The sequence below is a fragment of the Sebastes umbrosus genome, chromosome 17 (genome assembly GCF_015220745.1).
Source record: "Sebastes umbrosus isolate fSebUmb1 chromosome 17, fSebUmb1.pri, whole genome shotgun sequence".
Lineage (NCBI taxonomy): Eukaryota > Metazoa > Chordata > Actinopteri > Perciformes > Sebastidae > Sebastes > Sebastes umbrosus.
Genome location: NC_051285.1, coordinates 29,846,759 through 29,862,250, shown reverse-complemented (window position 1 = coordinate 29,862,250; position 15,492 = coordinate 29,846,759). Strand labels below are relative to the sequence as shown.

The window sequence follows — 15,492 nt, the reverse complement described above, 5'->3', positions numbered from 1 at the left end:
TCTGGTGTTTGGACGCTGAGCGGCTGATGGAGAACCGGCTCTGACTTTATCTCAGTGTGGCTTTAAGGGACATTAAGTGTCTTTATTAAGGGACATTAAGTGTCTTTATTAAGGGACTTTAAGTGTCTTTATTAAGGGACATTAAGTGTCTTTATTAAGGGACATTAAGTGTCTTTATTAAGGGACATTAAGTGTCTTTATTAAGGGACTTTAAGGGACATTAAGTGTCTTTATTAAGGGACTTTAAGGGACATTATTAAGGGATGTTCCTGGATGTTCCTCTCTCCTCACAGTAACTCCTCTGTGTTTGTTCCATGAGGTTCAGTCTGGACACTTCTACACGTTTACGCATCAGAATCCTCATTAATCTGAACCTCCAGAGGATGACCTGAACCTCTCCAGAGAGGATGAAGGAGATCATCATTAATCAGAATCATTAATTAATCATTCACTTGGAGAGGATGAAGGAGAAATGTAAGAACGCTGCGAAGACCCGCAGAGAGAAGGAGAACGGAGAGTTCTACGAGCTGGCGAAGCTGCTGCCTCTTCCATCAGCCATCACCTCCCAGCTGGACAAGGCCTCCATCATCCGGCTCACCAGCAGCTACCTCCGGATGAGGAACGTCCTGCCAGCCGGTAGGAACACTATACACACACATATATATACACATATATACACACATATATACAGTATATATACACAGTATATATATACTGTATATATGTGTATCCACAGGTAGGAACTATAACAAGGCCTGTAGTGAGGCAGCTTTCTCTGCAGAGCGCATCTCAGCAACAACTCAGTGCTTTACAGAAACATTCAAGAACATTGTGACTAAATGCAAAAGAACATTAAGACATAAATAAAACAGTTATAAAAACATTAAAACATTAAAGATTAGAAAATAAAAACAAGCTACACTGTTAATAATGTCCCAGTAAAATACCAGTAAAGAACCTTTATGTGTGTTTGCCTTTATGTTACTGTAAAATGAACATTATTATACTGTCACTATCTACAGCTTTATACTGTTAATGAAAAATACTGTTTTATTTAATTAATTTCACAGCTGTCATTATCTTACTGATTTGTTTTAATGCACTATTTATTTTTTACATAGATTTTAATAAACATTATTTTGTGCCTATAGATGAATAGACTTAGCAGGTTACAGACAGGAATAGCCACACTAAATACAATTGAAGGTTGTTAGGTAAAAGGCTGTAATAGACTTGTTGTGTGTCTCTAGCTGCTACAAGCACAAAATGCAAACCAGAACAACATGTGAGCTCATTGTTTATTTTATTTTATATATTATATATTTTATTATTCTATTTTATAATCATGTTTAATGAACAAGCCTCACATGAGCAGATCAGATCCCAGAACTCAACAAATCCTGAAGCTGTTACTGATGAGACTTTAGACAGCTGATCAGCAGGAAAGGGATGTTGATTAAGAATGCATTATAATTATAATATAATTAATTTAACAGGTTTTCTTTTGTATTAACAGTAATTCATTTTGCATTCTGTGCTTGTAGCAGCTAGAGACACACAACAAGTCTATTAGAGCCTTTCTCCTCACAACCTTTAATTGTATTTAGTGTGACTATTCCTGTCTGTAACCTGCTGAGTCTATTCATCTATAGGCACAACATAATGTTTATTAAAATCTATGTAAAAAATAAATAGTGCATTAAAACAAATCAGTAAGATAATGTAAAAGAAAGGTGATAAACAGTTATATAATGTATCTTTAAACAGTAAATTAACTGTAACATACTGTGACATTAATTAAATAAAACAGTATTTTTCATTAACAGAACAAAGCTGTAAATAGTGACAGTATAATAATGTTAATTTTACAGTAACATAAAGGTTAACCTAAACACACATAAAGGTTCTTTACTGGTATTTTACTGGGAAACTCTTAACAGTGTAGTACATGTAGTATATATATGTAGTATATGTGTAGTACTTGTAGTATATATGTAGTATATGTGTAGTACTTGTAGTATATATATGTAGTATTTATGTAGTAGTGAATTAAGCATATTTAAATGTTTGCAGTGTAAAACATTAAATAAATGTGTCAGAAACGCTCCATATGTTTTATAATAGTTCTATTATTATAATAGTCAGTTCATTAACTTTCACAAAATCATTTTAATCATCGAACATTTTTACTTCATCAGATTATTATGAACATATATATCAGAGTTTAAATATTAAAACCTTTCTTCAGTTTATTGCATTTATCACAAACCGCTGAAATATAATACAATAAATAATATAACAACATATTTAGTTCTAATTATAGAGAAAGTTGAGCTGCTCCGGAATAAAGAACTCCTTTAGAAGAAATACCGCGCTGCATACTGTCCTATAATAATATATAAATATATATATATAAATAATATATAAATAATATATTAATAATATATAAATAATAAAGAGGAGTTTTCATCTCTTTAAACTGTTTGTAGTGAAAAGGAGAAAATGTAAATGTGGACTATAGAAATATAGAAATAGATCCAAACACTCCTCTTTGGTCGACTTCTGCTTTATATAATATTATATTATATAAAGCATCATTTGTAACGTATTAAATTGATTTAATAATGGTAATAAATAATTTATCATATGACTTTTCATTGTTGATTAAAAAGTGAAACATCCGTATTAATAATTTACAAATGAAAATAACTAGAATATTAAATGGAAAAACATAAATACCAGCCGGTTAATAGATTATAATACATTTATTACTATTTGTAAAAATAGTAATAGTAATTTAAAAAAAGCTGACATAGTCAATTAAGTTTAAAGTCAACTTTTAAAAAGTTGAAGTTAAAAAATAAATATCACTCTGAGTGTTTCAGACTCTGCTGCTCGTTTCTCTCAGAGACTTTTTACCACATTAAACATTTTCTCTGAAAGCTATAAAAACAATCATAATAATCATCATCATCATCATAATAACCGTTTTATTCTTTTATTTGTGTTATTTCTGTCCTCCGTCCTCGTGGCAGTATAGTGAGTAGTAGTGAGAGGGAAAGTTCACTCCATCATAATCTCCGGGCTGTTAAACCTGTTTGGTTAATTATGGTGTCATCGAAGTGTTGAGCTTGTTTTCCCGCGCTGATTAAAAGCTGATGTCGACTTTAAGCGCGTCTCTCATTCATCAAGGTGAATTATTTCATTAGTCCGCATCCAGCTGCAGCGGTGCAGGTTAGAGGGGTTAGAGAGCAGCCAAACAGAACCCTTCCTCTCTGTCATCACTCATAAAGTCACAGTGAACACACAGACTTAACACACAGAGTGAACACAGAGTGAACACAGAGCGGCCCTCTGTGGCCACCGGGCCACCCGGTCCGGTCCGGTCCGGTCCGAGTCCAGCGGAGCCGCCGCCGTTTACCACCGTGCGGCACCGTGCATCACCGTGCGCCACCGTGCATCACCGTGCGCCACCGTGCAGCACCGTGCGCCACCGTTCTCCACCTTGCAGCACCGTGCATCACCGTGCGCCACCGTGCAGCACCGTGCATCACCATGCATCACCGTGCGCCACCGTCTACCACCGTGCGACACCGTGCATCACCGTGCGCCACCGTCCACCACCGTGCGTCACCGTGCTGCACCGTGCTCCACCGTGCAGCACCGTGCATCACCGTGCGCCACCGTGCTGCACCGTGCATCACCGTGCATCACCATGCGCCACCGTGCTCCACCGTGCATCACCGTGCATCCCCGTGCGCCACCCTACATCACCGTGCTCCACCGTGCATCACCGTGCGCCACCCTACATCACCATGCTCCACCGTGCATCACCGCGCTCCACCGTGCAGCGCCTCTCTGTCCGTTGACGCACTCACTAGCTAACTACCTACCGGGCCTCAGCGCCAACAGGCCGGGCCACTTGTTCCCTCCATGAGGCCCCAAAGCAGCCAGCGGTGCGTGTGAATAATAATAAGAAACGATGTCTTCAGACTCTGTTTTAGTGTTTTAGTTCAGTGTTTCTCTACATCTCTCACAGCTCAAGTTATATTAGTTACTGCTGAGGTCAAAGATGTTACATCTAAAATATATTTAGCATTTTCTAAAACAAGTATCCTGTTTACCTGAAGACTTTATTAAAATGACAGTTTGAGAATGAGTAGAAGAGTAAAGTACTCTATTACTTCTCTACTTCGACCTCTAAAATGTTCATTTATGACGCTCATTTCTCTCCAATGCAGATTGAGCATGGGTGGTTTCATGTCCTTTTTCCTTACAGCCCTAATTCAGCATTTTGCATTCAGTAACACTCATAATCCTTCAGTGCCAACATCAGCAGCTCTGATATGAAATTACAGCAGAAGTTATCCAACAAACTGAGCTGTTCTGATATTCTGTTTGTTCTTTCAGCTCAACCTTCAATAGAAATGAAATATTTTATATCCAATAAAAAATCCGTCTTAATGAGAGGATTTTATCATTTAAATATATGTTTATTTATCTTTTAAAGAAGTCCGTCCCTTGAATAGAATAATTGATAATATTCCACTCTGTGATATGTTATAATATACTCAAGCATACTTTTATTTTTGGAGCACTTTGACTGTTTAGTTTTATGCAGCCAGAAGCAGCTGATTGTGGATCGGCCTCAGCTGGATGAAAACATCCCGTTTATGACACTGACAAGTCAAACGTAACACCTGGTGATGTTAAACCCTCGCTGACAGTTCAGTAAGCAGAGACATCCCGTCGTTGACCCTCGGAGCTGGATGACAGTATGACACAGTGTGTGTGGAGCAGCACAGCAGACACGGGGCTCTCTGAGCGCCAGCGTGGATTATGGAAAAGGAGAGTTTAAATGAATCGTGTCAGGCTCTATAACATGTCAGTCCTTCCTGATCAGGTGATCACACAACCTTCTGTTTCCTCCAATAGTTTCTTTGTTTCCAGCTGTTATGCAAATATTATCTTTTCCTCGGCCTGAAGCACAAAGTGGAAAAACGTATCCCGAGAAACGGAGATGCCGTTCAGGCTATTGGCATGTTCCACAAAGCACGGCTCAGTGTTGTGTCCCACAGCGAGACGCGCTCACGCTCGTCTGCACGTCTACCAGTAGAAATAAGAAGAGGAGGACCGTCGCTAGTTATTAACTCCACCATGTGGATAGATAATAAATAATAATATAATAAATAATAACTTTACAAAACACAAATACAAACCTGTTTCAGTGAGTGAGACTGTAATCGGTTGTGAAAACATTGGAGCGTTGAAATGCTGCTGTGAGAACACTCTTAACCTCTGAGACTGATTACTAATCTGGAAATGACATGAGCCATATGAACCAGAGGAGAACCCGTTAGAACAGAGAACCAGAGGGGAACCCGTTAGAACAGGGAACCAGAGGAGAACCCGTTAGAACAGGGAACCAGAGGAGAACCCGTTAGAACAGGGAACCAGAGGAGAACCCGTTAGAACAGGGAACCAGAGGAGAACCCGTTAGAACAGGGAACCAGAGGAGGTAGAGGACAGCAGAGACTCAGTGAGGGTCATGTGGAAGGTGAAAGGTGAAAGGTGACAGGTGAAAGGTGAAAGGTGAAAGAGGGAAGGTGGAAGGTGGAAGGTGAAAGGCGAAAGGCGAAAGGCGAAAGGTGACAGGCGAAAGGCGAAAGGTGACAGGTGAAAGGTGAAAAGTGACAGGTGAAAGGTGAAAGGTGACAGGTGAAAGGCGAAAGGCGAAAGAAGACAGGTGAAAGGTGAAAGGTGACAGGGGACAGGGGACAGGTGACAGGTGAAAGGTGAAAGGTGACAGGTAAAAGGTGAAAGGTGACAGGTGACAGGTGAAAGGTGAAAGGTGAAAGGTGACAGGCGAAAGGCGAAAAGAGAAAGGTGAAAGGCGACAGGCGAAAGGCGACAGGCGAAAAGCGAAAGGGGAAAGGTGAGAGGCGAGAGGCGAGAGGCGGAAGGCGGAAGGCGACAGGTGAGAGGTGAAAGGTGAAAGGTGAAAGGCGAAAGGCGACAGGTGACAGGTGACAGGTGAAAGGTAAAAGGTGACAGGTGAAAGGTGAAAGGTGCCTTTGAGCCTCTCTCAGTACTCGTTGCCCGGCTCTCTCTAACGGAGGAGGAGAGTAAAGCTAGTCTGACCTGTAGAGTCACAATGGCCACATCTGTGTGTTGAAATATGCCAGAACGTCCCGTCTGAATTATTCCTGCGTTAGATTCCCCCGCTGAGAGTCTGCCGGCGGACGGCTCTCCTCGCTGTCTTACAGGTTATCTTCTCACAGCGCTGCGTAACAATCAGAGACATGCTGTACCTAGTTCAGCCTGCACATGACCAACACACATATGATCATCAGCAGGATACTGAGCATGTACGTGCACAGGTGTAGTTACCTGTGATCAGTTGAGGAGAAGATAGAAATGCTTTTGATTTGTAACAATTCACATCCTGAATGTATCCTCTCATTCAGTCACATGTTCTTCTAACATACTGCCGGTTATTGAAACTTCAGTATTTTATTCATGCTGTTATTGGAGAAAGTTTGTCTACATCAAATCATGGACATCATACAATACATATATACATATATATACATATATATATATACAGTATATGGTCTGCTGTTCAGCTGTCACATACACGTTGCTGTATTAACTGTAATGCAGTGTATGTATAATAGCTGCAGATCAACAGAGGAATGACAGACAGGACTCAAAGACACTTCACAGACGAAGAACCCTGACTAAGAGATATGAATAATGTATTATGTTCCATATCATATCCCTGAAGACGTCCAGCAGAAGCAGTGGTTGTGCATGTGAACGTGCTCACGGACAGACAAGGCTATACTGTATGTGTTGTTTATGACACAGACCAGATGCTGAGTAAAGTTAATTAAACTAAATATCATGAGCTCTGACGGTACGGTTTGGGCCGTTTCCCCGGAGAGCTGGAAGAACACTGCTGCTCTCTGAGGACGGATTGTCCTCACATGGAAACAGACTGAACCACCATCTAACCGACGCTCAGCAGCTCCAGCAGACGAACTCCTGGTAGAACATCAATTAAAGAGATTAGAAAAACAAGATTTTGTTTTTGAAATAAAGAGATTTTTGATCTCAATGATTTTTTACTCACAAAGGTTAAATAAATAAAAATAAAAAGATCTGGCAACCTTGTTTTGTATTTTAAAAATTTGACAAATCAAATGAATGTTTTTTTGTTTTTTCCACCATTTCATAGTACGTATGTATGTATGAATCTAATTTTATATATATATATACTTATATATATATATAATTAAATTATTATTAATTTATTACAAATTATTTTTGTATTAAATTAAATTTTTTTAATTAATTTGTTTATTAAATTATTATTATTTATTAATTTAATAATTTAATAAAATGTATATATATATATAATTAAATTTAGAACCTGAAGAGAGCGCAGCAGAAATAATGCTCTTGATGTGCACAATGTCAGATCTGCATGTTTGGTGTGAACGCCCAGCGACTGTGTCTCTGAGTATTTGTCTCTTGCATGATGATAGATGGAGTCTCTGTCTGTGTCCCCCTGACTGTCTCACCGTGTCTGTCTGTCTGTCTGTCTGTCTGTGTCTCTCTGCAGGTCTGGGTGATGGATGGGGTCAGCCATCGAGGTTCAGTCCTCTGGACGGCATGGCTAAAGAACTGGGCTCCCACCTTTTACAGGTCAGCAAACAGCAAACAGCAAACCCAGTCTGCTCCTCTTCTCTCTGCTGTAGGCTCTGAATATACTGGGATGTGCTGCATGATGCTGAGGCTCTGAATATACTGGGATGTGCTGCATGATGCTGAGGCTCTGAATATACTGGGATGTGCTGCATGATGCTGAGGCTCTGAATATACTGGGATGTGCTGCATGATGCTGAGGCTCTGAATATACTGGGATGTGCTGCATGATGCTGAGGCTCTGAATATACTGGGATGTGATGCATGATGCTGAAGCTCTGAATATACTGGGATGTGCTGCATGATGCTGAGGCTCTGAATATACTGGGATGTGCTGCATGATGCTGAGGCTCTGAATATACTGGGATGTGCTGCATGATGCTGAGGCTCTGAATATACTGGGATGTGATGCATGATGCTGAAGCTCTGAATATACTGGGATGTGATGCATGATGCTGAGGCTCTGAATATACTGGGATGTGCTGCATGAGGCTGAGGCTCTGGACCACATTATACTGGACGCTTCTACTAGTCAGCAAACAGCAGTAAATAGTCTGTGGGCTAAATCTGACTTTACCATTAAGACCAGTTATTAGTATTTGTTAGTGAGCGACAGGAAGTCATGATTCATCATTAAATCATTAATTCATGTGTTAAATCATGATGAGTCTTTAGTTCAGATCAGGATCCTTATTCTTATAAAGTGTTACCAGAGCAGTAAGCTGAGCTTTGTTAGATAATATCACACATAGATGTAAATCAGGGAGGCTACTGTAGACTGCCGTAGGGCAGAGCTGTGGGCTCCACTGTGTGGGCTGAGCTCTCTCATGGTGGCGGACTGTCGGTGCGTCACGGTGAGCAACGCAGCTCCGCTCAGACTTATTTCCTCTCCACAGATGCTTTCTGGGTATTTTGGTATTTTGGTATTTTGGTAACTTGCTGCGTTCCTCAGTGGGAGAAGGAAAGGCGCGGTGGAAGCTGGAGGGAGGAGGACACGGAGGGTGGAGGGTGGAGGGAGGGAGGAGGGAGGAGGGAGGAGGAGGACATGGAGGAGTTATAAGTGCAAACTGTGCAGCTGCTCTCATTAAAGAGGAAAGGAGAGAGTCTAAATCCCTCCGTCCATAACTGGTCTGGTAGTCAGAACATTTCTGCTAAATGTTCACTGACAGGATTTTTCACTTTAATAGTTTAATAAGTCAAAGCTCATTTTTCACTGAAATAGTTTTAATTTTTCCAAATAAGTAGATATAATATTAGATTTAAAGGGTTTGTTCCTGTACGTCACCAAGTAAATAGGAGCCACTCAGATTATTCTCTCAACAGCACAACGGGAAAACACAACGAGCTGCTGATTATTAATAATTACAGAGTTCACACCGGGAATTATTCATTTTTACCATGATTTTTTACTACTCATTTATATCACATATTGTTTTAAATATATGTATAAAGAATCCAGTATAGTCCTAAATGTTTATCTTAATAAAAAATGAAAAATAAAGAGGCTTAATAAAAGTCAGTCAGCTCAAATGCTAAATTGCTGCATAAGAACAGATACTCAGAATAACGGAACCATCCCTTCTTACATCATATGGGCACATGTAACGGCACATAATAATAACTGTAAATATTCATTATTAAATTAGAGTTAAAGTGTAACTGTTGTTCTCCTCAGACTCTGGACGGCTTCGTGTTCGTCGTCGCCTCTGACGGTAAAATCATGTACATCTCTGAAACAGCATCAGTCCACCTCGGCCTGTCCCAGGTACGACCTCCCCCGCCTCCTTCCCCTCAGTATAATATAATAATATATTATATTTAATATATAAATATAATAAGAGCATGTCACAAATAACAAGTAATGTGCACACACACACACACACATTCATGGATTCAGTACAGATCTATGTTTGGTCTTAGATTGTGGTTGGTTAGTTGTGATGCAGCTGATCACATGATGATAGTGTGTGTGTGTGTGTGTGTGTGTGTGTGTGTGTGTGTGTGTGTGTGTGTGTGTGTGTGTGTGTGTGTGTGCGTGTGCGTGCGTGCGTGCGTGCGTGCGTGCGTGTGTGCGTGTGTGTGTGTGCTGCAGGTGGAGCTGACAGGAAACAGTATATTTGAGTACATCCACCCGTCGGACCACGATGAGATGACAGCAGTGCTCGGTCTCTGCCAGCCTCCACACCACCACTTCTCTCCAGGTACGTCCTGGCTCTCGTGCACGTCATCACACATACTGATCAGAGATAATGTAGATCATGTTCCTGTTCTATGACTGTTACTGTCTCTAACCTGTGATCAATGCCTCTGTAATGTGTGTCTGTGTGACAGAGTATGAAATGGAGCGCTCCTTCTTCTTGAGGATGAAGTGTGTCCTCGCTAAACGAAACGCTGGACTCACATGTGGAGGATATAAAGTAGGTACAGCCGAGTGTTGGAGTTTCCTCGTTAGCTGTTGCTCTTTCAAAATGAAAAGGCGGGAATAGTCTTTATGCAAATGAGCCCGTCCAGCGAGACGCGTCCGGCTCATGAGACTTGGACGGAGCTGTCAAACTAGGAGATCTAGTTCTGATATTAAAGGAGACTCAGCGGTGATATAACATAACATAACTTATATATAACACGGAGTTTCCTGTTTGAAACGGCGAGCAGAGAACCAGGGACCAATCAAACATAACGATTAGACATCCTTTGAATGATGTGATGATATATCTGGTCTCCCAGGTCATCCACTGCAGCGGCTACCTGAAGGTGCGTCAGTACATGATGGACATGGCGCTGTATGAGTCCAGTTATCAGACTGTGGGTCTGGTGGCGGTCGGTCACTCGCTGCCCCCCAGCGGCGTCACCGAGATCAAACTGCACAGCAACATGTTCATGTTCCGGGCCAGCCTGGACCTCAAACTCATCTTCCTGGACACGAGGTGAGAGACAGACGCTCGACTGAGCAGCTAGATAGAGAGATGATGACATCATGACATCTGGATGATCCCTGAATGGAATATAGAACATCACAAGTAATCAATCTCACTGCTGACTGTTGTCTGAACATGACTGTATGATGTGTGTATCTCTGACTGTTGGTTGAACATGACTGTATGATGTGTGTATCTCTGACTGTTGTCTGAACATGACTGTATGATGTGTGTATCTCTGATTGTTGTCTGAACATGACTGTATGATGTGTGTATCTCTGACTGTTGGTTGAACATGACTGTATGATGTGTGTATCTCTGACTGTTGTCTGAACATGACTGTATGATGTGTGTATCTCTGACTGTTGGTTGAACATGACTGTATGATGTGTGTATCTCTGATTGTTGTCTGAACATGACTGTATGATGTGTGTATCTCTGACTGTTGGTTGAACATGACTGTATGATGTGTGTATCTCTGATTGTTGTCTGAACATGACTGTATGATGTGTGTATCTCTGACTGTTGGTTGAACATGACTGTATGATGTGTGTATCTCTGATTGTTGTCTGAACATGACTGTATGATGTGTGTATCTCTGACTGTTGGTTGAACATGACTGTATGATGTGTGTATCTCTGACTGTTGTCTGAACATGACTGTGTGATGTGTGTATCTCTGACTGTTGGTTGAACATGACTGTATGATGTGTGTATCTCTGACTGTTGTCTGAACATGACTGTGTGATGTGTGTATCTCTGACTGTTGGTTGAACATGACTGTATGATGTGTGTATCTCTGATTGTTGTCTGAACATGACTGTGTGATGTGTGTATCTCTGACTGTTGTCTGAACATGACTGTATGATGTGTGTGTCTCACTGCTGACTGTTGGTTGAACATGACTGTATGATGTGTGTGTCTCACTGCTGACTGTTGTCTGAACATGACTGTGTGATGTGTGTATCTCACTGCTGACTGTTGTCTGAACATGACTGTGTGATGTGTGTATCTCACTGCTGACTGTTGTCTGAACATGACTGTGTGATGTGTGTATCTCACTGCTGACTGTTGTCTTGTGTCGTGTCTCCCGTGTGCTGGAGTCAGGGTGGCCGAGCTGACCGGCTACGAGCCTCAGGACCTGATAGAGAAGACGCTCTACCACCACGTCCACGCCTGCGACGTCTTCCATCTACGCTACGCTCACCATTTATGTGAGTCCTCCAGATCCTCAGTCAGACTTGGTTGGGTGGGGGGGGGAATAGAGTGATGAATGTAATGGCTCAGAACAACAGCAAGCTGCTCTGTAACTGCTGGAGGCGTCAGTAAGCATCTCAAGTTCACCATATAAACTAAAAGGATATGTCAGTGTTGTGTGATGTTACTGAGATGTAAAGTTCCTGTTGTAGTTTGTCTGAATGACGCTGGTTATAGAAAGAGGACTTCCTGTGTGACTCTCTGATCCTGGTCTCTGTGTCTCCTGTAGTACTGGTGAAGGGTCAGGTCACCACTAAGTACTACCGCATGTTATCCAAGCACGGAGGCTGGGTGTGGGTACAGAGCTACGCCACCATCGTCCACAACAGCCGCTCCTCCAGACCTCACTGTATCGTCAGCGTGAACTACGTCCTCACGTGAGTAGGACAAGTCATCCTCCGTGTTACGCCTCCAGTTAAACCAGTACAGAGACTCACAGCGCTGCCTGTCTGCTCACAGTGACGTCGAGGGGAAGGAGCTGCAGCTGTCTGAAGACCAGAGTCAGGCCACCAAGCCCGGACTCAGTCTGACCTCCTCTCTGGATCAACGCAAACAGCTCCGAACCAAAGCAGTGAAGATGAAGACCAAACTGCGAGCAGCTCCGTACTCTGAGGTGGGACTTCCTGTTGGCTTACTGAGTAAACCCCAGGTGAATGTTTTCACACCGTTCTGATGGAACATGTTGAATCTTAAAGGAGATAATGTGAAGTGTGAGAACACAGTAACCTTCTCTGTGCTGTTGGTTTCTGGGTAGCAGTTCCAGTCGGACCGCTCCGGCTGCTCTCCACAGAGGGGGCTGAGACCCCCGTACCCGCTGACCCCCTGCAAGGAGAAGAGCTCCGGTCTGAGTCCTGAAGCGGGCCAGGTGTCCTGCGGCCCCACGTACAACCTGACCCTGCACTACCCCTACAACCACCGCAATCTGGACGCTCACAACCAGCTGCCCAGCTCCGGTCCGTCCTCTCAGCTGGCTCAGCAGATCATCGGCTCGCTGCACAGCAGAGGGTCTGTTGGCTGGAGCATCAGCAGCCCCCCCGCACCCGGCAAATACACAGGTACACTCTCGCTCTCGTGTGTCTCCGCTGTTCAGACTCAGACTCCAACACAAACTCCACTGAAGCACCAAAACCTCTTGGTTGTATCTGGTGAAGCTGTTAAACAGTGTTGGCCGCGGTCGGAGGACGCGAGGGAGACCGTAGCTTTGCTCCTTCTCTCTCTCTCTCTCCACCTCTCACGTGCATGCTGCTCACTCCACACTGCAGAAGAGTTAGTTTAGCTCTGAGAATATCTAGTGAATGTTCAGTGGACGTTTGTGCAGAAATAACTGCTGCAGCTCCTCCAGACCAACAGAGGTTTCCCGTGTCTTGTGAAGTGACGGGGCTCCGCAGAAAGAAACGTTATTGCTGCTAACAGGAAGCACATGGGCCAGATTTTAAAGCACGTTTTGGGAGTCCACTCAACATGTGATGCATGACGGGTTTTTAGATCGGTCTGCTTGGGAGAGTGTTAATGCCGGCTCAGTGTGGATGGAAGAGAAGAAGATGTGTCACCAGTTTATACTTATTGTGGTGGACCTGGACATGGACCTGGACCTGGACCTGGACCTGGTCCTGGTCCTGGTCCTGGACCTGGACCTGGACCTGGACCTGGACCTGGTCCTGGTCCTGGACCTGGACCTGGTCCTGGTCCTGGACCTGGATATTGACTTCATACCACAACTTATAATATGAGTCTCTTCAGATATCTCTAGACCAGATTCATTCGCACTCTATTAGAAACACTGGTGTCTCCTGATGATGCCTCCTCTCTCTCTCAGTAGACCTTCTGCTGTAATGTCACCTTGTGAATGTTCTTGTCCTCATCAGGCCCGGTGCTGGCAGCTGACCGGAGGTACCCCGATGAGATGTACCACGAATGTTCCAGCAGCACAAACCCACATTCTACCGGCAGGCTGAAGGAGGAACCCTACGAACACTACGCCCTCGTCCACAGCGAGGCGTCCACCGAGGTTTGTCCACACCCCCGTCCTCATGCCACCAAGGACAGCAAGCCTTTAGGCCAGGAGGTCCAACATAACAACACTAGAGGCGCTGAGGGGCCTCGAGGAGACCGGGCCCCGGCCTGCCCTTTGCTCAGCGGCCTGGTTCTGGGTAAAGCTGAGCAGGGGGGGGGTCCAGATGGCTCTGGAGCAGAGGAGGAGGCTGTGTATGATGGAGGCTCCCTACAGCCACCCGGCTGCAGGGTATCCCCCCCCCGCTGACGGCCACCAGGAGCTGCAGGCCCGGTCTGCTGAGGAGGACAGGAGGATGTTGATAGGTATGGGGGTCGGGGTGACTCTTCCAGCCCAGGCTCCCTACATGTCTTTGAACTTTCATAAGGTTTTAGGCAAACACGGCTCTATGAAAGCCCCCCCTTTTACCACCCTGAGCCATATAACGGACGGACACGGTTACCACGGTAAGGAGACGGCCTCTTACAGCCCCAGCTCCGGCTCGTCGCCCGAGAGCCACAGAGACATCCCGCACTACATCGGCACATCTGTTATCATCACTAATGAGAGGTGACCCAGGACAGAAGCTCAGGAGACTCTTAAGCCACAACTCTTGCAGGATAGTTTGACGCGCAATACAGAGCTACAGGAATCAGTATTAAACCCGGAATGAGTCAGCGTTTCAGCACTTCCCTCGTCCCCTCGTCTAGAAGTCAACGGGTTTATTGAATGGGTTTTTAGTTCGATGTCTGAAATAAGATCTGTGGTAAACACAAGCTGAAGAGATTCTAACGTTTTGTTCTACGATATAAAACACGTCAGTAAATATCCATCTCCATCGAGATGGACAGGCGGTTTGGTGCAGCGTCTGCAGTTATGCGGCCGCTGCAACTGGACCGTCGTGGTGGAGACGGAGCTGAGCTGGAAGGCAAAGCTCTGGATTTACTGCTCCATCTACGTTCCAACCCTCACCTCTGATCAGGAGCTTTGGGTAGTGACCCAAAGAATGAGATCGCGGGTACAAGCGGCCGAAATGAGCTTCCTCCGTTGGGTGGCTGAGCTCAGTCTCAGTCTCAGAGAGAGGATGAGGAGCTCAGTCTGAGAGAGAGAGGGTGAGGAGCTCAGTCTGAGAGAGAGAGGGTGAGGAGCTCAGTCTGAGAGAGAGAGGAGCTCAGTCTGAGAGAGAGAGGGTGAGGAGCTCAGTCTTAGAGAGAGGGTGAGGAGCTCAGTCTGAGAGAGAGAGGGTGAGGAGCTCAGTCTTAGAGAGAGGGTGAGGAGCTCAGTCTGAGAGAGAGAGGGTGAGGAGCTCAGTCTGAGAGAGAGAGGGTGAGGAGCTCAGTCTGAGAGAGAGAGGGTGAGGAGCTCAGTCTTAGAGAGAGAGGGTGAGGAGCTCAGTCTGAGAGAGAGAGGGTGAGGAGCTCAGTCTGAGAGAGAGAGGGTGAGGAGCTCAGTCTGAGAGAGAGAGGGTGAGGAGCTCAGTCTGAGAGAGAGAGGGTGAGGAGCTCAGTCTTAGAGAGAGAGGAGCTCAGTCTGAGAGAGAGGGTGAGGAGCTCAGTCTTAGAGAGAGAGGAGCTCAGTCTGAGAGAGAGGGTGAGGAGCTCAGTCTGAGAGAGAGAGGAGC

At 44.2% G+C, this 15,492-nt stretch overlaps 1 protein-coding gene across 1 annotated transcript; it reads left to right on the top strand.

The window, feature by feature from the left end:
- Nucleotides 1-210: 210 nt before the first annotated feature.
- On the top strand, nt 211-15,002 carry sim2 (SIM bHLH transcription factor 2). Its single transcript, XM_037749363.1, is given in 12 exon segments — nt 211-636; nt 7,628-7,710; nt 9,386-9,475; nt 9,803-9,911; nt 10,042-10,127; nt 10,435-10,634; nt 11,732-11,838; nt 12,111-12,258; nt 12,341-12,494; nt 12,636-12,936; nt 13,747-14,050; nt 14,052-15,002. Coding segments are annotated over 12 exon segments (2,151 nt in total). The 5' UTR covers nt 211-461; the 3' UTR covers nt 14,446-15,002.
- The last annotated feature ends 490 nt before the right edge of the window (nt 15,003-15,492 follow it).